General features: G+C 36.9%; 1 protein-coding gene across 2 annotated transcripts; it reads left to right on the forward strand.

Moving 5' to 3' along the window:
* The first annotated feature begins 3,311 nt into the window (after positions 1 to 3,311).
* Positions 3,312 to 21,516, forward strand: Ack-like (activated Cdc42 kinase-like). 2 transcript variants are annotated; one of them, XM_022070166.2, is made up of 20 exons: positions 3,323 to 3,497; positions 3,591 to 3,697; positions 4,783 to 4,878; positions 5,388 to 5,525; positions 6,203 to 6,394; positions 6,887 to 7,036; positions 7,833 to 7,981; positions 8,198 to 8,338; positions 9,317 to 9,476; positions 10,147 to 10,263; positions 11,084 to 11,199; positions 11,309 to 11,442; positions 12,062 to 12,198; positions 12,709 to 12,859; positions 13,055 to 13,206; positions 13,695 to 13,892; positions 14,462 to 14,710; positions 17,196 to 18,019; positions 18,617 to 18,851; positions 19,218 to 21,516. In XM_022070166.2, the coding sequence occupies exons 3-20, from the start codon at positions 4,789 to 4,791 to the stop codon at positions 19,443 to 19,445; spliced, it is 3,561 nt and encodes a 1,186-aa protein (XP_021925858.1). In that variant the 5' UTR covers positions 3,323 to 3,497; positions 3,591 to 3,697; positions 4,783 to 4,788; the 3' UTR covers positions 19,446 to 21,516. The 2 variants fall into 2 exon arrangements, with proteins under 2 accessions (XP_021925860.2, XP_021925858.1); XM_022070168.2 differs by lacking the exons at positions 17,196 to 18,019; positions 18,617 to 18,851; positions 19,218 to 21,516 and adding an exon at positions 15,687 to 17,189 and having other exon boundaries at positions 3,312 to 3,497.
* Positions 21,517 to 21,521: the final 5 nt, after the last annotated feature.

Genomic DNA, 21,521 nt, shown 5'->3' on the forward strand with positions numbered 1-21,521 from the left:
TCCTGTAAACCAAATTAATGTTATCTCAAGTTGTAGGATTTGAGGTTTTCACAGGGGTGAGTCTGAAGATGGCTGTCTTCTGGGTGGTGCCATGTATGTGTTAGAGGTCCTTGCTGCCTCCATCATAGAGCTAATTATGAAGGCGGTAAGTATCTATGAAACGTCGGTAAACTACCAGACCACATAGCACAACAACCCAGAAGACAACAATTTCTTGTCTCATGTTGTTTGAGCTTCAAGAGAACATTTCCCCTTTTAGGAGACAGTTTGCCTCGCCACCCAATGCCTGCTGCATATAAGGCTTCCAGAACTCGCCCCACTACATTGGTACCTTGAACGTGGTAACTGTAATATTCGGCGAAACGTTGGTTAATGCATAACATTTGACACTGCTCACATCCGAAAGCCCAAGCTAGATAGATTTTCTCCATTTAATGGATACAAGCAAGACTAGTTAAACAGCTTTACATTCAATCACTTTTATGCGAAAGATTAAGTTCCTATGCAACACCAGCGTTTCAAAAGTTAGCGACTAGAATTGGAAGGACGAAAGTACATAGAATTTATTGACTGTAAGTTAACCGTCTTATGAAGTAGGACACCGAAACCATCATTATCGCCGCCATTGGAATCAGTATTTGATACATTTGGCAAGTATCACATGAAAATTCTGCTAGGAGATTTCAATGCAAAAATTGGGAGGGAGGATGTCTTCAAACCCACAATAGGCAGCGAGAGTCTCCATGCACTTAGTAATGATAATGGCGTCAGAGCAGTGACCTTCGCTACGTCAAAAGATTTAATTGTAAAAAGTACAAAATTTCCACACCGTGATGTTCATAAATACACTTGGACTTCCCCAGATGGCAGAACACACAATCAAATAGATCATGTTTTAGTAGATAAGAGAAGGCAGACAAATGTAATTGATGTGAGATCATTCAGAGGAGCAGATTGCGACACTGATCATTATCTGGTGGTAGCAAAAGTGAGGGAGCGGCTTTCAGTAAGTAGACGAACTAAACAAAATTTTGACACAGAAAGATTTGATTTGAAAAAATTAAGTGAGGGAGAGGCAAAGGAACAATATCAAGTTGAAATTTCGAATAGGTTTCAAATTTTAGAGACAAATGAGGATAATGAAAGTGTGGACATCAACAGGGAGTGGGAAAATGTCAGAAACTGCATCAAAATTTCAGCAAAAGAGAAACTAGGATACTACAGGAGAAAGCAAAATAAACCGTGGTTTGATGAAGAATGTTCAAAATTAATAGATCGAAGGAAGCAAACAAAATTTCAATGGTTGCAGAACCCAAACAAAACAAATGCGGATAATCTATGTAACGTGAGACGTGAGGCTAGTAGAACCTTTAGGACTAAGAAAAGGGAATACCTGAAGGGCAAAATTGCTGAACTTGAGACAAATAATAAGGAAAAAAACATCAGAGACCTGTACAGAGGCATTAATAACTTTAAGAAAGGATATCAACCCCAGACTAATTTGGTAAAGGATGATAGTGGCAATTTGCTTGCAGATCCAATAAAAATTGTGAATAGGTGGAAAAATTTCTTTAGCGAGCTCTTAAATGTTCATAATACTGGTGATATTAGACAGATTAAAATGCATACAGCTGAACTGTTGGTGCCAGAACCTAGCTTAGATGAAGTGGAACTAGCCATTGGGAAGTTGAAAAGTTATAAATCTCCAGGAATTGATCAGATTCCGGCCGAATTAATTAAAGCAGGTGGCAAAGGGTTGCATATGAGGATCCATAAGCTTATTCAGTTAATTTGGGATAAGGAAGAGATGCCACATCAATGGAAGGAATCCATAATTATTCCTATTTATAAGAAGGGGGACAAGACTGAGTGTGGTAATTACCGAGGAATATCGCTGCTATCAACCTCATACAAAATTCTATCCAACATTCTTTTGGCAAGATTAACCCCATATGCGAATGAAACTATTGGGGATCATCAGTGTGGGTTCAGACGAAACAGATCAACGATTGATCAGATCTTTTGCATTCGTCAGATACTAGAGAAAAAATGGGAGTTCGGTGGGACTGTACATCAGTTATTTATAGATTTCAAAAAAGCCTATGACTCTGTGAAGAGAGAAGTGCTATATAATATTCTTATTGAATTTGGTATACCAAAGAAGCTAGTGGGTCTAATAAAAATGTGCTTAAATGAAACCTGCAGCAAAATTCGAGTAGGTAAATATGTATCTGAGACATTCCTCATCAAGAACGGTCTAAAACAAGGAGATGCTTTGTCTCCCTTGCTCTTTAACTTTGCGCTAGAATACGCCATCAGGAAGGTCCAAGGTAGGCAGGAGGGTTTGCAATTGAACGGGACACATCAGCTATTGGCATATGCTGATGATGTTAATTTATTGGGGGACGATATAAATACAATAAAGAGGAACGCAGAAGTTTTACTAGAGGCTGGTAGACAAGTGGGGCTGGAAGTAAATTCAGAAAAAACTAAGTACATGTTAGTATCTCGTCATCAGAAGACAGGCGGGCAAAATTATCTTAGGGTAGCTAATAAATCCTTTGAAAGGGTTACAAAGTTCAAATATTTGGGAACAACAATAACAAATCAAAATGATACTTGTGAGGAAGTTAGGAGGAGACTAAATTCCGGAAATGCTTGCTACTTCTCAGTCCAAAATATTTTGTCTTCCCGTCTGATTTCTAAGAACCTGAAAATTAAAGTATACAAAACAATAATCTTGCCTGTTGTTTTGTATGGGTGCGAAACATGGTCTCTCACTCAGAGGGAGGAACACAGATTGCAGGTGTTTGAGAATCGGGTGTTGAGGAGGATATTTGGGCCTAAGAGGGAAGACGATGGGGCGTGGAGAAAACTGCACAATGACGAGCTTAAAAATCTGTACTGCTCCCCCAGTATTGTGAGGGTGATTAAGTCGAGAAGAGTGAGATGGGCGGGACATGTAGCGCGCATGGATGGGACAAGAGGTGTGCACCGGGTACTGGTTGGGAAACCTGAAGGGAAGAGACCGCTGGGGAGACCTAGACGTAGATGGGAGGATAATCTCAGGCGGGATCTATCCGAGATAGGAGTTGAAGGAAACTGGATTTTGTTGGCCCAGGACAGGGTCCGGTGGAGGGCTTTGGTTAATTCGGTGATGAACCTTCGGGTTCGGTAAGCCATCTAGTTAGTTAGTTAGTTAGTTCTATGGTGGATAGATGGCAGGACAGACTGCAATGTTCTTAATGATAGTCTTTGTGAGGCATCCGTGATTCTATGTACTTCATGATTACAACCACAGATAATCCATACATTACAACCCTCAATCGCAAATCTATGTTTCGGATTGTTGTGTGTAATCTGTGGGTTGCCGTATCTGAAATGGTCTGGCTTTTATTTGTTTATATAAGTGGCTGTCTTAATTAGCTGCAGGAAATTATTTTTCCTGTGCAGTTTATTTCGTACACTTGGCCTTATTTATACGCTAGATGTTTATGGTAAAATTAAGAAATGCATTTAATGATAATTCTTTGTGTAATGCACTTGGTTTTATTAATGTATTAATAGAATTGTTTATCCTACTTTTTAAGGAGAGCAGATTGAGAAATATGCGCTTTCCACCCTGCTGTGCCAAATGTGGGAGTGGAGCGAGTCCAAAGAGATTAATTATCTTATTGTTGTGAAAGTAAAGTAAAGTGTAAGTGTAAATGCTAATGTGACATTAATTTAAGCTTTAGCTGTCAAGTTTCAGATGAGGCTTTGTGTAATTTTCTTCGCAGTTTTAATTAAGCCATCCCGACATTATTTGCATGTAGTGTATGATTAAATTTTTAATATATCAAGAACATTACAAATAAGCTAATGGTAAAGGTGAATTTGTGCTTGCCACATAATTAAGCATCAAGTTAAGCATGTATATGGGGGAGGACGGGTCTATCCCCACACACTTTTAACTGTATCACTAAATGGAGGTGAATGTTTAGCTTTATGCCGTCACTGTTTGAGCCTCAAGGAAAGAAACTGGGGAGCCAGTTGGGAGGCTGGCCATTGTGGACAGTGTGATGAAGAGAAAAATCTGCCCTGCCAGGAATTAAACATGTGTACAGTTCTATAATTCTCCACAGCTCTTGTGTAATTAAAACTTTAATTTTGAAAGGTAGCTGCAATATTGCAAGGTCAATAGTGGCCAATGATATTTGTGACCAGAACAGTACTTATGTAGTTACAGGTGCCCAAATATTTTGAAGTACAACATTTGACTATTGTGATAACATTCTATTTTTGGTTAGGCTAGCTTTTGTTGTGCTAGTTAGAAACTAGCATAAGTAAAGTTATCATAACCTGTAGATGCTTATTATGTTACCATAATACAGTTTGAAGAAATTACAGCCTTCTGCTGTCATAAGAGTTATCCTATACTGCATCAATGAATAATGTTATATGTGCTGAAAAGTTACTTTAAGCAACTATTAAATGAATTAATGAAGCTATACATATGCAGAAAAATTATTTCAAGCAACTATGAAATGTACGTAGCATTAATGAAGCTGTACAGACTGAAATACACATAGATACATAGATACTGCTGAGCCATTAGTATACGATTCTGACATTTATAGAGTTAAAATTGTGGAAGAGTTCATCAGGTTCTGATCACATTCCAGAAGTCTTGATCTAAGCAGGAGAAATAACCTTACCCTCTGAGATTCACAACATAAACATACTAGTCAGAGTAGGAAGGTGCTGGAAAGGGTATGTATTCAACTAGCATTTATGTTACAGGCAAATATGTCTGCTGTTCGTGGACCTGGTCTATATGAATTTCTTATAGAAGCAGAACTTCAACAGTATTATGCTGGAATTAAGAATGACTTGAAGGTAAATAATTGTGATTTTGGCAAGGGACTGGCCTGACAAGATAATAATTTTCATTATTGGCTCTTTACCATGCCTCACACAGTAGACCTAGTAAAATTAAACATCTCTTGCTACAAATCATAATGGATTTAAATTACTTGAAGATTTCTGTCTTGTGGGGTGGTACGCTGTGTAGTCTGGTCGATGTTTACCAACGTTTCAGAGATCATACTGCCTCCGTCATCAGGGCGATTAAATTACTTGGTCTGATGGCATCAGGGTACATTGAACTTGATTTGTATGACAAGTGTTAAAGGCATTTGAAGTTACCATTCATGTGTTATGGTAGGAAGTGGTTGAAACTAGCTTAATATATTGTCTAATGACAAAGTGTAATCTTAATGGTGTTAAACCTTTGGGTTCTGCTGCCATAGGTTAGTTACTAGCACTACTAGATTCTCTTCTCAAATGCCTGTATGTTGTTTCTGTGTGCTGTCCTTTTTAAATTTTAGTTTCTTATTTCTTTGTAGGTTCAGAATGTACCACAGCTAAAGTATGTTACTGAAGATGACCTCCATACCATTGGAATGTCAAAGCCAGAAATGCGGAGGTTAAAAAAGTACTTCCAAAAACATTTCCCACAGAATTATTTATCTAAGTTTAAAAAGGTAGGTTGACTGTTTAGTTTCTTATTAGACTTGTTTAAAACTGAACTTCATCAACATAAATATTTGTTTACCTAAAACAAATGGATTCATATTAACAGTAAGCTGATATACAGGTTTTTCTAATAATTTATAAGTTCAGATTTACTTGAACATGGGACAGCTGAGGGGACAGAGTAGGTGAAGGTATGTCTGAACTCCTTGACTGTTTTGTGGTCTTAATGGTGATTAAGTTATGTATTTATTTTGAAAGTGATTTGAATTACCTTGTGTGTTACACAAGGACTAAAGATTGATTGGGTTAGAATGAGGGGAAAGAAGTTAAATCTGATGTGTTTATATAAATTTATAATTTTCATTGTCTGAAAACTCCAAGTTTATGGATTTAACTGTGAAGAGACAATATAAGAGGCTTCCTTTCATTGGTAGTAGCACACCACTTTTCAAAACAGAATTTGATTTAAAGGCAACTTCTCTTGCTTATAGCATCTAAGGCTTTAAACCTCTCCTACAAGTCAACCTCACTTCTAATTGGTGCATCCTGTTTTTTTCTTATAAACTCTAGTGACCTGTTTCTTGTGGTATAATTTATATATCTGTGTGCAGGAAATGCCATTAACTGTTTACAGAAGACTGAAGCTTTGCACAGAATAAGTTAGTGAATGTTACATGTTTTCTAGATGATCTTGCTTCGAAAGGAAGAGCAGGTAGCTGCATTACCCACATTACCAGATGAATTAATGGACAAACCTCCAATAAAAGTACCTAATAAACACATCATACCAGCAGAAGCAATCATTGTAAACAAGGAGCTTGGAACAGGGGAGTTTGGAGTTGTGCAACAGGGAGTGTGGACAAATGATGGAGAGAGGGTATGTAACAAACTTTGTGATATGTAACAAGTATTTAGACCTAAGAAGGATGAAGAAAGTAAGCAATTTAGGGTATTACATAAGAAGAACTTTATGATAGTGGAATGTAAGAGGCTAGGATGTGTGAAACAAATAATATGCACAGGGAATCCTCTTGGGAAATACTTGCTAACAAGACCATAAAAGAGGATAGGATTAAGAAGGAATGTAGTGAGATGGGCTGTGAGATTTGAGGATGGAAGTAGCTTAAGACTATGTGTAATGGTTGGCTTTGTTATTAGCTATGTTGAACCTTTTAGTTCTGCCAGTACATGTTTAAATTTTGTATAACAAGGTAAGGTTAGTTTATAGTTTGCATTGGAAGTGCATGTGAGATAAACATGGAGGTCAGATAGCTATGACCAGAGCATGCATGCTGTCTTACTGTAACAAATTTTCTTAATGCCACTACTTCAGAGCAGTAATATTAATATGTCTTTTCTTTGTATGCAGATCCAAGTGGCTATCAAATGTTTGAGCCGCGAGCGAATGCAGAACAATCCGATTGAGTTCCTGAAAGAGGCAGCGATCATGCATGCTATTGATCATGAACATATTGTACGACTGTATGGAGTAGTTCTGGATACAAATGCCCTCATGCTGGTATGAAGCTGCTCATTATCCAGTTTTCTCCTTTCTTGTGTTACTTCCCTAACCGTTTGGCCCAAATATTCTTCTTGGCATTTTTTCTTAAACTCATTTAGTCTACATTCTTTCCTTAATGTGAGATATCAAGTTTCACAGCCATGTAGAACATAAGATAAAATAATGGTTCTGAATATTTAATCCTTACCTTTTTAGAAAGGAGTCAAGAAAATAAAAGATTTTTTACTGAATGGTAGCAAAAAGTCCCCAAATTTAATATGCTCTTAACTTTTTCATGAACGTAGTTTTGGTCTATCATGTTGGCTATCTGTGACTTATTGTTAGGCTATGTCCTAATTGCAAGGAATGTGCTTAATATGGACAGTTGTAGCTTCATTATGAAGTGTGCTAGGGCTTAGAGGCTGGTATTTATTATTTATCCAGTATCTTATCTCTGTCCAAACATTGCTTGGAGTTTGATTCCTGGCAGGTGCAGGGATTCAATCTGGCTCTGGAGCATATCCATCCTCTTGGATACTGATTGCTGGGGCTGATGAGGACACATGAAATTTGCCATTCTCTGCTACATTGCTTCAAGATATGCCTTAGCCATAGGGATTCTTTTACAATTTTACATGGCGTTTGTAATGGTGATTTAATATAAATTGAAAAATTTTATTATGAAGAGATCAATAATGAGATTACAGTGTATTTATCCATATTAGTTTTTTTTAAATTTATTTCAGTTGTATGTTCTGCCATTTATTGTGTTAGTTATGTATGCTGTTCAGTGTACATTTCATATTTTGTTCAGGTGACTGAATTGGCTCCCCTCCGCTCACTTTTGGAGTGCTTGAAGGAACCGTCCCTCCGGACCAGCTTTCCAATTCTCTCACTTTGTGATTTTGCCATCCAAATATGTGATGGTATGCTGTATTTGGAGGTGAAAAGACTGATTCACAGGTTAATATACTGTTCTTCTGTTTAATGCATAACCAGTTGACTGATCAAACTGAAAGTTCTTTCACTGTTATTTTGAGTGGATAAACCTGGATATTTTATGTATTTTGTTAATTTTCAGAAGGTTGTTTTGTTTGTCCAGTACTGCTAAATTTCTGAACCGTGGTCCATAAGGGATTTATGTACTGTTAAATATACATATATTTTCTTATTTTTTAGGGATCTAGCTGCAAGAAACATTCTTGTCTTTTCAAAGAACAAAGTTAAAATTTCTGACTTTGGACTGTCACGAGCTCTAGGAGTGGGAAAAGATTATTATCAGACCAATTTCAATGTTAATCTGAAGCTTCCCATAGCTTGGTGAGTAGCTCATTTATACAGCGAATAGGAATACTGAACTGACTTCCTGTTTATGCATGTAATCATCAGAAAGACTTAGACATTTACCCTTGAGATACACATATTTAGTTTTTGTTGGGATGAAATTGGATCTTAGTGTTTTACCAGCTGGCCCCACATTTCACCTTGTTTTCATGTCACCTTCCTCCAGCCCAAAATTCCCTGTTTGCATCATCACCAGTGATGAAATGTGGGATCATCACTTCACTCAGACATTAAAGGTAACATGAATAGAATGGAAGTACAACACATTTCCATGAAAAGGATGTTCAAGCCTTTCACTATGTAGGGATGTTGACAGCAGTTTATGATGCATAAGGAATTTTCCTCCTTGGACCACATCGCATCTGTGAGGGAGACTAATAGTACCCAGTACTGCTGAAACAAAAGGAAGACATCCAGAGGAAACACCCTGGCTTGTGAACAGAGAAAGTGATCCTTTTTCAAAACAGTACTCACTGCAAAGGGCCATTTTCATAAGGCCATTTCTGGAACAGTTTTGCTTGAAATATCTTGCTTATTCTCCATGCAGCCAGTCCGTGCACCTAGAGACTTATACCTCTTTGGACCACTGAAGAAGTGCATGTAAGGAAAGTAGGTCTGCTTTAGTGTAATGATAGGGAGAAAAGTGAGGCCATTGGGTTCAGACACAGACCTGATATATTCAGTACAGTAACTGAACAGGTGGTGGATCACAGGGTGTCAGTAGGTGTGACAATTACATGAATAAGTAGGGGGTCAGTATATTATTCCTTTTTATTTTAGTCAACCATGTAGAAGTAATAAATACAAGTGTAGTATACCCTTGGAAGCTGCTTATTCAACACCCTTCATGATTTTACATCTGTGTAAGTCATGAAGAACTGCTTAATGTAAGAATAATTATTCTTATTATGTCATTTTCCATTGCTGTTTTTATGGGTTGACATCTATGTATAGGTGTGCACCTGAGTGTATAAGTTACCTGCGCTTCACATCAGCATCAGATGTTTGGGCATATGGAGTGACACTTTGGGAGATGTTTAGTTATGGGTTCCAACCATGGGCTGCACTCACTGGACATCAGATTTTAGAAGCTATTGATGAACCTAACTTCCAGGTAATTTCAAAATGATTCTTCTGTTGTTTTGTTTAAAGCATCAAATTCTGCACTGTGGTAGCAGTGACTTTCCACTTCAGTTGATTGGCCATCAACATTTATGTACTGCTTGGGCCTGGTATCTGAAACCCTGAAGGATCTGGTAAGGGGTGAGAATAGCTGGAGAAAGGAAAGGTGACAGTTATACAGTGGGACAAACTACATAGCCAGTCACCAGGTGATTGCTAATCTGGTATAGGTATCTGCCCTTTAAATATTTAATGTTAATAATTCAATATAGCAGAGCCCATTGTATTGATACTAGATTAAATGTTAAATAGTACATTTTATTAAATTTAATTCATACAGTTATTTATTTTGGATTGATGTTTTACAGTGTATAGAATCTTTCAGTCTTCAGTAGGCAACATTGTAACTGACATAGCATCACACACTAGTGATGAACAAATCTGTTATGAGAATCTGTGTAGTTAGATGCCAACATACATAGAGTAGAGAAACATACTGTGTTCATCTTTAGTGCTGAAGGTGGAGACAATATGTTTCTCCAAAATGTTGGCATTAACCTACAATTCTACATGGTGTAAAAACCCACATCATCGACATTATCCTCACTGCTGTGAAAACTTAAAATCTTAAATAGTCAAGTTTTGCTTATTGTACATTACAGAGGCTAGAACAACCAGAATGCTGCCCAAAAGAATATTTTACTCTCATGCTGAAATGTTGGCAGCATGATCCTAACAAGCGCCCAAGGTTTGCAGATCTCATCAACATATTACCAGAGGTAAGCTGATTATCTCATTTCAGGTCAGTTAACCATATTCCTACACTGCAGTGGGACTCTCAATATGAATTACTTGTTTAAATAATCTGTCCGGGATTTCATCAGATGTGTCATTCCCCTACCCCCTGAAGGTTCAGTATTTTGTATAAGGGGTTGTAAATTGTACTGTAACTGCAGGAACTCTCTCGGCTGTTATCACTATATTGAATTGCATGTAATTTGTATTATATCTATGTGGCAAAGAATTAAAATCAACTTTTTACAGAAAATAGTGTTTTGTTGTAAAGCAGGTGTAATTTTTTGGATATAGCAGCATACCCAGAATTTAATTTAAGGAGTTATTAAAACTTATTAGTTAAAAATGACAGTTCACTATGTAAATTTAAAACCAGGTTCTTAATTTTGACATAAATGTTATTGGTTTGTATCCAGGCCTTAGTTTTTTAACTAAATTTTGCAGAATAAACATTGTTCCATGCTGTCTCAGGTATTTTAGAAAGGATTTGAACTCTTGAAGTCAAGTGCATGGACATTTACATATAAATATGAAAAATCCTTTACAGAATGTTTCCAAAGGTGTGTTAATTTTTTATTATATTGACCTTTCTTGTTCTTTTCTTGTAAAAGTAATGTTAATTTCAGGTTTATTTTTTGTCAAGAAACTTCCTTTCCCCCAGTGATTATCACATTTGAGTGCCAGACAACTAGGATCTTCATATGTGAAAAAAAATGCAGCTATCACTAATGAACTGCATGGCTGATGTTATGTATTGTGTGCTTGCAATGTGTATTTCCTCATGGAAATATTTTCTTTTTGTAGTGCAAACCAGAGCAAGTGCAAGCAGTTCAAGAATATGGAGATGACCCACTAAAAGTAAAGCAGCGTGAGCAGTTGGTTTACAGAGTTGGGGATGTGATCACCGTGCTTGACAAAGGGTAAACATTCACTTAACAGTGATTGTGACTGACCAGAGTGCAAGACTTGTTTCTTGAATTAGTATAACATCCTGTTTTTGTTCCTAATCATATGTTTGTTTTTTGTCAGACCATTCCAAAATGTGAACAGCTTGTGGAAAGGTGTTCTGAACAATGGGAAGACTGGGCTGTTCAATCCTGCATACACAGTTGCATACTTGGGTTCCAATTTACCATCAAATAAGACTGAGTTCATCAGAGGCGGTAGGTATAAACAGAGAAGCTGGAGTCATGTGGCTGTGTACTGTCATCATTAGTATCATGATATGGCATAATGCTGTAAGAGTCATAATGGAGTTCATTCTTTTCTGTTCACTTCATCTTCTGTGTATGAGGTTCTATAAAAAGTTCCCAGATAGTAAAAAAGGGGGGGAGAGAGAGAGTTTTGAACAAAAGTTGTAGAGGAAAATTAATTATTGTGTGAGGTAATGAATCTTGTCCTTGTAGTTCTATCATTGCTGGAAGCACTTTGAAACCGTTTTTTCAGAATGTCTTGTAGCGAGTGTTCAGATTTTTGTTGAATTTTCAAAATGTCAACAAATCTCTTTTGCTTTTTTGAGTTTCAGGTATATTCTTGGAACAGAAAGAAATTACTGGAAGCCAGAACTGGAGATTTTTTGGGGAAGGGGGGGGGGGCATTGTGATAATGGAGCAACCAGTCACCATCATACCATTTTCCTACAGTTTGAGCATGACAGCCTCTTGTAGATGCTGTAGTACACCTATGTAGGAGTGCTGGTTAGCAGATTGATTCTGTAGGACAAACCTAAACTGTCATTGCTGTAGAAACCTCAGAGTTCATATTTTATGTATTTATTTTCAGATGGAAAAAATGCATATTCTTCTCGTCGTCGTTTGCGTCCTGACATGATTTCATCTCCACAGGGAGATTTCAAACACACAAGCCATGTTGGATTAGATGGTGCTTACTTTGGGGATATTTCTTTCCTTGGAGGCAAGGTATGCTTATCTGCATCTGTGCTCATCAGTACAGATGAGAATAGTGGATGTTGAATTTACTGTACAGACTGTTTCATTCCAGCATGGTCATTTGCTGAGCTGTAGTGACATCTGAAAGCCAAGCTTGTACCCTTCAATTGATTTGTTCTTCTGTGTTTCTGCTTGTGCATCATAGAGTATTATTGCATGTCAGGAGAGCCAAGCATGTCTAATCATGCTTTCAAGTAGCATTTCTATACAGTAAACCCTCCATCTCTTCCTACCTCTGGTGAGGAACGCATGTACGGAAACACCAAATCCAACACAGTTTAAGATCCATGTCCCTCTTAGCCACCACCACTATAGTAAGGCAAGTGTTCATGTAGAAATCTAAAACACAACACATGCATTGAAGGTTACAGATACAGATGTGGGATTTTCTAATGTAACAAACTAGCATTGTAAGCGGAGTTGTACCCAGTTTACTTGTATTTGGATATTCTGTATTGTTTAAACTTGAAATTGTTACAGTATCATCATCTACCTCGTCAAGTTGTGACACCATACAAGCCACAGGATGACTCTGAACATCTTGCGCTCGGAAAATCTGTTTCAGATGCTTCTTCTGATCGTGCACCACTTCTCATGGGAACAGAACCCACCAAGCTCCCACTGCCTGTTGGTAAGTTGCCATTATTGGTAATCTAATTCATAAAATTTTCATTTTAGTTAGAGCCAAAATTAGCAGTACATTTAAAATAAAAGCATTTCTTCTGAATTAAAATGAGCATGTACAATTAAAATGTTAAAATGTTAAGCATCTTTACATGGAATTAACTTTTATTTTGACATAATGAAATTGGTATTTTAACTTCAGCTGCAGCATGGTCTGACACTGCCAGTGAGACGAGTTTGTCACAGACAGCAACAGGAGGAAGTAGCAGAGTTGGAGGACCCAAGTTTCTGCTCGATCATGAATACCATGAGATAAGTGATGAGGAGGGAACTGCTGAAAGTCCTCGGTTTGAAGTAAGTTACCTTGCGCGATTTAATTTTCTATCATATATTATTGTCTGTTTTCTGAAGTTTTAAATAATCAGAATCAAATAAGTGGTGTCAGTGATGTAAATAATGTATTTCTGATACTTAGATTTAGAGGATAAAGTAAAAATGTGTATTTATGAATAATAACAAATGAGCAAACTGTTCTTGGAGTATGAAGGTACAAGTAGAAGAGAACTGACATGGATCCTTTTAAATCTAAGGACATAGAATATGTGTACTAGTTTGCAATTTCTACCCAGAGAATATGTATCTTTTTTCCATAAACATCATTGATCTTGCACTGAAATTTGAGTAAGCATCTATAGCTATAGTTAGAAGACACAAATTAGATATCCTCATTCAGAGTATGTTCAGTGGATCATGGTAACTTGATTGTGATATCTCTTCAGATTGATTTTGACACCTTCTCTTAGGGGTCTTTAATTTCTTATATCTTGGTATTTTGTTCACAGAAATCATTTGACTTTGGTCCAAGTTTACTAGATGAAATGGATGCAGTGTTTAGATCTTTTGGAGAACCCCCATTTCCACCACCACCTTCTCCAGGACTTCCGCCTTCACCAGCCTCACCTCTTGATGAGACTATCAATGTTCGTAACGAGCTACGTGAGATGGCAGAAAAAGTCACTGGGAAAAAGAAGCAGGCTACAGTAAGCTGATCTCTTTCATTTATCAAATCTGCATGAAGCAATTCCTTCATTTCCAGATTTGCGCGGAAGTCATATTATTTAATATGGCTCTGATCTTCATTGTGAAATCTGACATATTTGACACTGTATCCTTGTCATCAGCAGTTGTGATGTGATGTGGACTGTCTGTATGTGTATATGTGCATATGTGTTAATACATGTTGGTGTAATGCAGTTTGTCAAGAACTGGCCAAAGAGAGGAGAGTGATTTGAATCAACCAGTCACCAATTCAACATTTGGCATATTTACAAGTTTTATGCTCTGATCTGTTCTTGGGTGTTTGGAAGTTGTCTTCACATCATGTTTGTGACCAAAGATCATGATTTGTACTTGCATGAAGACATTTAGAATAGGTGTGGGCAAACTGTGACCCTGAGGTGGAAGTAACAAAAAAAATCAACTCCACTCATTATTCAGAGAGACTATGCCTTAATTTTGTAACTTTGTGCAGACTATACATAATGTGGAAGGGTTTATGAAGCATCATAATCAAATACAGCTGTAACATAATAAATGTCTTTCATTATAGGTGAAACCAATTTCTGCTGTAGATGAGCGAACTTTAGAGGGTGCAATTGCAATGGCTAATGAGCTGGCAGCACGTTCAAGGAATAATTTGGACAATGGAACCCCACCAGAGAGCCCACACACGCCTGGTACTCCTGGCAAGCGCAAATTCTCATTTCGGTTCCCTACTGCTGGTACTGATAAACATCCTAGCCCACGTGCAGAACGGAAGACATTTTCTGAGGAGGCTGCTTCTATTCCTGATATACAAGTAGGTAAAAGGTTAAGAGCAGTAAGTTCACAAGGATAAAGTTGTATAATTAAATTAGGCAATGAATGTAGTTGTTTAGGAAGTAGGCGCTATAATAATTGACAGTTTTTAAGGATTGTCATGTCACAGAAATTCCTTAAATCATTGTTTCTCAAAATGTGATCTCTACCTCATGTCATCGGTTTGTGTCCTTCCTGCTGATTGAATAAGCTGCTTTGATGTGTTGAAGATGAAGGGTTAAAGCCTAGAAACATTTACCTCCCTGTTGGTGTCTCATTCTGTTCTGTGCATTTTCTTCATCCATTTGCAGGTTTTCTTTGTGCTTATTTTATGGTTGTACCCTCTGTCAAAAAACTGTTTGGACCACTGCTGTGAAAGCCCTTGGACTATTTACAGTATCAATTTATCATAATGATGCTGAGATTTTCAATTTAATATGTGTAACCTTGATATTCATTTTTACTTATTTTTGTTTATGTATGTACATATTGTATCATAAAATCTGTAATTATTATTTTTAAATTATAGGGAATGTACTTTTGTTTAATGAATGTCTGCTTAAGAACAACTTGTAAGGAATGTATCCCTTTAATAGAATGAAGAGATGCATATACTGTTTCCTTGTTTCTTCATGTGGGTGTGAATGTCACAGTTTCAGTCATCTGAATCATTAGGTTGCTTCATGTTTTTGTATGGTACAATCATTGTACTTAGCATACTGTTTCTAACATACTACTAATACCAAAATAGTTTTACTAATGCATTTGGATCATGTTTTTCCATGTCCTTTTTTTCTTTAAATCCTTTTTCCACTTCATTTGCTGCTTATCCTTTACCACATAACCTGTCATGCTTAATTTCTTCTTATTTGTTTTAAATCTTAATTTTTTTACATTTTTAATTTATGTTTTGTTTCTGTTTCATATTGATTGGTAAACTTGTTTTATTTGTTATGTTTATGTTGGTGTTCCTGTAGTCTTTGTGTAGCAGTTTGCTATCCCTGTCAGCCACTCCCACCACTCCACCACCTTCTGTAGGGACAAGCCTCGAGTCCCTAGGTGGTTCAGGTTCTTTGCGTCTTCCCTTGTGGGATAAAGCTTCAGCTGAATTTTGTTTTGCTCGTTCACGTGACCTCCTCACTAAGAACCCGTTTTGCTTGAAATCAGTTTTCTGTAGTGGAGAAGCATTTGGTGATAAAGTGATTGAATCTCAAGTGCCAAAGCATGAAGTGCCTCAGAATCCTGAAGAAACAGAACATGTTAATGATTATTATCAGGATTCTCATATTACTTGTTCTGATTTTGGTCAGTTAAATAAATTTCAATGTCCAGCAAGTAGTTCACTTTCCGTTAATAATTTCCATGCACAAAGTGATGTCATTCAAAGTAGACTTAGAGATTTTAAAGTAAAAGAAAGGAGTAACCATTTGAGAGTTTCAGGATCTATAATGGCACATGTTGAATCTGCACTAAATCTTCCTAAATATGAAAGATGTACTGAATCTGCTGTCAGTTTGATATGTAAAGAATTGCCTGATTCATATGACATTAGAACGTTAGTACCAAAGTCCCAAAATATACTAAAATACTTATATCCAGATGCTTCACCAAAATTGTCACTGAGTGGAAATTGTTTGGAAACTGATATTCATCATAATTCAAACAGAAATCATTTCTCACGTGCTGATGACATTTCAACTGAAGAATTGTCTCACCCTCTGAATGACTGTTCTCTTTTATCTGATGAAGACTGTGATTTACCCTCTGCAGCATGTTTTGAGAAAATTCTTCCCTTTTCTTATTCTAATAATGATTATGCCAAGCCACCGTCTCCCTCTACTGATGAGGCTGAAACAGTGATTTCATACCAGCACTGTACAGAATGTTCTGGTTCCCCTCCACCTTTCTCCTCGTTTCTAAATTCCCTCTCCCCTGGTTGTATGCCACGTGAGGACACCACTGCCACCTTCACTACATTTCTGCATGCTCGCTCTCAGCCATCCCAAAAACTGGTTGATGACAGGAATAATTCTCTACGGCCAGACAAACCAAAGACATGTGATGTACTTGTGTTTTGTGAATCCCCTGAACCTGAACTTGAAATCTGCACTTCATTCAACCTCACTTTCTCATCAGCTTGTACAAGTCCAGACTTGGCAGAATATCCTGAACTCGATAGAGACTTACAAGGTTTACCCTCAAGTCAGTAAATGATTTTACTAACCGTATAGCTTCTCAGGATTCCTCATTTTCTGAAATTGCATCATTTGTACTTATCATATGTGTCAGAGTTACGTTATTGAATTGTCTTATTTCCTTTATCCACTTTGTAGATATCTGCATAACTGGTATTGTTATAGTATATATATGTTTATGTAGGTAATTAGTCCATTTTATGGTTTACACAGTAGTACTGTTTCGTTTTTATTTTATTTGTTTTATTTAGTTTCCATTTTCCATTTTGTTTCTGCCCATTTTCTTCGCAGTCTTCACTGAGTGCCGAAGCAAAGGAAGTGTACAGCAGCCTTGTGGAGCAACCACTTCCTTCCCCTTCCATTCACCCTAACTCTCCTTCCCTTGATACAAATCCTCTGCGCATGCTCCGTTCTGGAGCATTCCCTGTTGTACGACCCAGGGTTCGAGGTAACAAACACAACAATGGAAATCAGCCACAACAGCAGCACCAGCCTAGTGATCCATTGCCATCAGCAACTACCAGTTCCAGAAATTTACCAAGGCTAAGAGTACCACCACCACCTTTAACGGCACCTCCCCCGATACCTACAGAAGCTCCTTGTTCATTTATAAGTGCACCTATGCCACTTTCAAAAAATCTGTCTACCAAAGTCGTTAACTCAGACCCTAAAGATTGTTCAGCTATTGAAGAAGTGAGTGACACAAATGGTGGTCATCATTTGAGTACCATAGGTACTTCCAAAAATCATCAAAATATCCATGAATCATCTGTAAGTTCAGAGGTTTCTGAAGATATTGGGGTTACTGGTGTCGATAATGCTGGTGAAGAAGAAGGAGAAATTATGGAGGGGAATCCAATTCCACTTCCTCCACGTGACAGATCACGTCCATTGCCTCCAACAAAGCCACGACATCAGCGTAAACACCCACTTATAATACCAGGAGGTGGAATTACACGGACACTAGCCAAGATGACCGACACAGAGACAGGAGTTACAGCTATAGAAGAAGTAACACAACAATACTTAGGACTGCAAACAGAACCTAAAATTATGTTGGAAGCATCAGAAGAAGATACCTCAGATAAAGCTAAATCACCACCTAGAACTTCCAGGTAATTTAAATGGATTCATTACTTGCTTGAGTCAGCCACATTCCTTTAATTTTAGCTGAGTTCATAAAAGCAAAGCATTCTGTGCTGAAGTATAGTATTTTGTTATGCACACTTACTATAAGACAGTTACATAATTTATTTCATCATGTCATACTTTTCAAATGGGTATTGACTCATCTGATATATATATAAATAACATAATTTTCAGAAATGGGAAATGAAGGAACATTTACCAAGTAAAGAGTGACATATACTCTGGAAATGGAAAATGCTAAAGAAGGGGAAAATGTGGCTATTTAAAAGTTACTGTATGCTTATGTTAATGTGTGGAATAGAAACTAGGACATAGACCAAGGCAAATACTAGTAGATTCATGACAGCAGATTTGAGAGGAAAGCTAGAATTAAAATGAATTAATTGCAATCTCATCTTATCTTTCAGTAGTCATATAATTTGAAAAAGACTGAAAGTTATGGAATATAATGAAAGTATATTGTTATGTATAGTTTGAGAAATTATGATTTTAAAGTAAGTATGTTTTCACTTCTTTTGAAGTTGTACTGGCGATTTGAGTAATTTTGTGCGTGTTATGTTCAGCCTTGATGACAGCTTTGAACAACATATTGCCTGCGAGTTGGCAGCACTGGATGATATCCCTGTAGATGCAGGATGTAGTACAGGGAGTGAGATGGTACGTCACAGCGATCATGTTTCTTGTGAAGATCTGCTTGAGTTTGCATGTGATACACCAAATGCTCGGCGAACTCAGGGCAAGGCCAGAGGAGTGGATTCTGATGAAGTCCGTATCATGGGGAAGGTGTTGGGATCTGAGGTAAGATGCACTGAAATGAGTTGGGATATCTCAGTCAGTACCAATAAGTGACTATGGGTTGAATGGTCAGGCTCCTGGCAGGAATAGAATTTTTCTCCTTGCCAATGTATCCAATTCAGCTCTGGAGCCTGTTCAGTGCATACTATAGGCTCTTTCCCAATGGGCAAGTGTCCAAAGCCTGATTATATTTGTCATTTCCAACATCTAGAATGTTTTAAAGTTTACCTCCATATCTCCTGTCAGCCATCATGGCTTTGCAGTTTTGATTATAGACTTTTTAATAAATAAGAAATGGGGTTCTCTGATACATTTCTTCCTTCCATTTTTATAATCAAAGAAATTTGTAAATATTCCTTCTGCTTATAGGTATCAGCTGAATGCTGTGTTGCTGCACTTAATGTCTCAAACTGGAATATTCATCAAGCCATCAAAGTGGCACGTTTACACGACCTCCTGCAAGCCACTGCTGATAATGTAGACGTCAACATAGACTTCATAGCGTGCAACGAAGCTCTGGAGGCTTGCAACTGGGATGTAGCTCAGGCAGCAAGCTGGGTGCTGGCCCAGGAGCAAGGAGACACCACCCAAGTCTGAATGTATAGTTTGTTTGTATGAGGTTTGATGGAAATGTTCCAGAATTGAATTTTTTGTAAAATGAATGATATAGTAGTGTATATTGATCAAGGGAAATAGTTGGCAAGTCTTGCAGAATTTACCCCTCTGGTTGAAGCAAGCTGCTATGTTTTGTGCAGTTGTATTTATTGAACATGTCTTGTGACATGAAAAAATATGTGCTTCAGATTATATATGAAACTTTTATGACAGGCACAGAAACTTCTTGGTTGACAGAATTGTATTTCTAAATGAAACTCACATGTATGAAGTTGCTGCAGAAATTGGTGTCTGTTGTTTGCAAGTCGAGGTGTGGGTATGAGGAGAGACTTCGCACAGTTTATTCTACAGACCACGATGATGCATCAGCTTATTCAGCACTCAGCATAAGGAAATTGGTAATTTGTAGTCAAACATTACACTGATCCCCTGTTGACTGAATTTGTCAGGTTTGGCACAAAGTGTCTTTTCTGTTCCTCAAAAATAGCACTTTTAAGAGAGAATATTCTGAAAAACCTGGAAATCACGCAAAGTACGGTCCATGGATTGAAGAACATTCTGAAAAGAGAATACAAGAAGTGCTTCAATAAATATCAGCACTACTGAAATGATTGTTTACATTCACCATGAGACTATTTGAAGTGGCATTCAGTAACTCCCATGTACTTTAATTTTTCCCCAGAAAATCAGTTCTGGAACAGTTTGATCAACCTGAGAATCTCTCAGTACAGTATTTGTTAGAAGTGTTGGTGATCTTAAATGAATATTGATCAGGTTTAGAATGGCTGGTTGATTGATTCTTGAATTATGCACCATTGGATGGTGGAATTGTTATATAAATGATGAATTGGAAAGGATGTGGAAGGAAGCAGCCATGGCCTATACCAACATTTGCCTAAAGGATCCTGAGAAAACCATGAAAAACCTCAGATTAGCCATTCACTGGGCTCAGATTCCAGCCCACATACTCTGGAATATGAAATAGTAGTTATAATCACTTGACATAATTTTCACTGGTTAGGTTTTGCTGTGTGGTAATGTGTGGCATCGTTAAATAACTGCCAAACTGTGAGTGGAACGTTTTGCATTTTCAGGATCCAAATCTAGCTACAAAGATTGTGTGCATTTCTTACATTGTTTGTTCCATAATTAAATAATTTATGAGTAGATGTGAAATTTTGCTTGAAAGAAATTTATTTATTAGCCATTTTAAATGTCATTTCACTGAAAGGAATTGGGCAATGCATAAACAACATGACAAGAATTTATATGTTATATTTGAATTTTATGGGATGAAATACATATTTTATTTTATATTTCCAATTACATTTTGTTATAAAATTAAGAATATAAATGAAAAATAATGAAGAGAGTTCTAATTTGTGACCAAAGATTTGATCGCTGGTTTTGGTAGTGTTACCGTAAAGACCATCCCACAGTTAAGTAATCAAAATTGATAACTTTGTATGCTTCCAATTTTTATTGTAAAAATATTTTGAGATTTAAGAGTTAGTATCCTTGCACTTAAATATTGTCTGAAATTGAAGTGGTTTGGTATATAGGACCACTAACATAGTAATGTTGATTTAGTAATAATCAAAACATTTGAATTGTGTGTACCTATTATCTGTGCAAAATAGTGTTTTAGGGGAAAGTAGTATGAGGATGTGCCTCTGTCTTGGTCATTTGCAATTCTGTTAGGATATATATTACATAGGAACAGGCTTTCAAAGGTACTGATGTGTGGTAGGTGTATTTGAAGTAAATGCAGAGGTTCATGTGATTACACTTTGCTAATTGCTAATAATAATTTGGGAACATAAAACACGAAGTGTTGATACTTATTCATATTCATCCTACCATTTACATAAATTAATCAGATGCTCAAATTATTTTGCTATGCTTTATGCCTTTGTATGAGAATTTTGCATAAAATATAATTTTTCACATTTTGTAGATATCTTTTTATATGTGTATATTTATATATTATAATACTTGAAATATTCATACTGATTTGTAACTTAAAAAGGAAAATATATAATTATACAAATTATGTGA

Source organism: Zootermopsis nevadensis, unplaced genomic scaffold, assembly GCF_977971745.1.
Source record: "Zootermopsis nevadensis isolate Lab colony 2312 unplaced genomic scaffold, Znev_1.0 Znev_ptg000028l, whole genome shotgun sequence".
Classification (NCBI taxonomy): Eukaryota; Metazoa; Arthropoda; class Insecta; order Blattodea; family Termopsidae; genus Zootermopsis; species Zootermopsis nevadensis.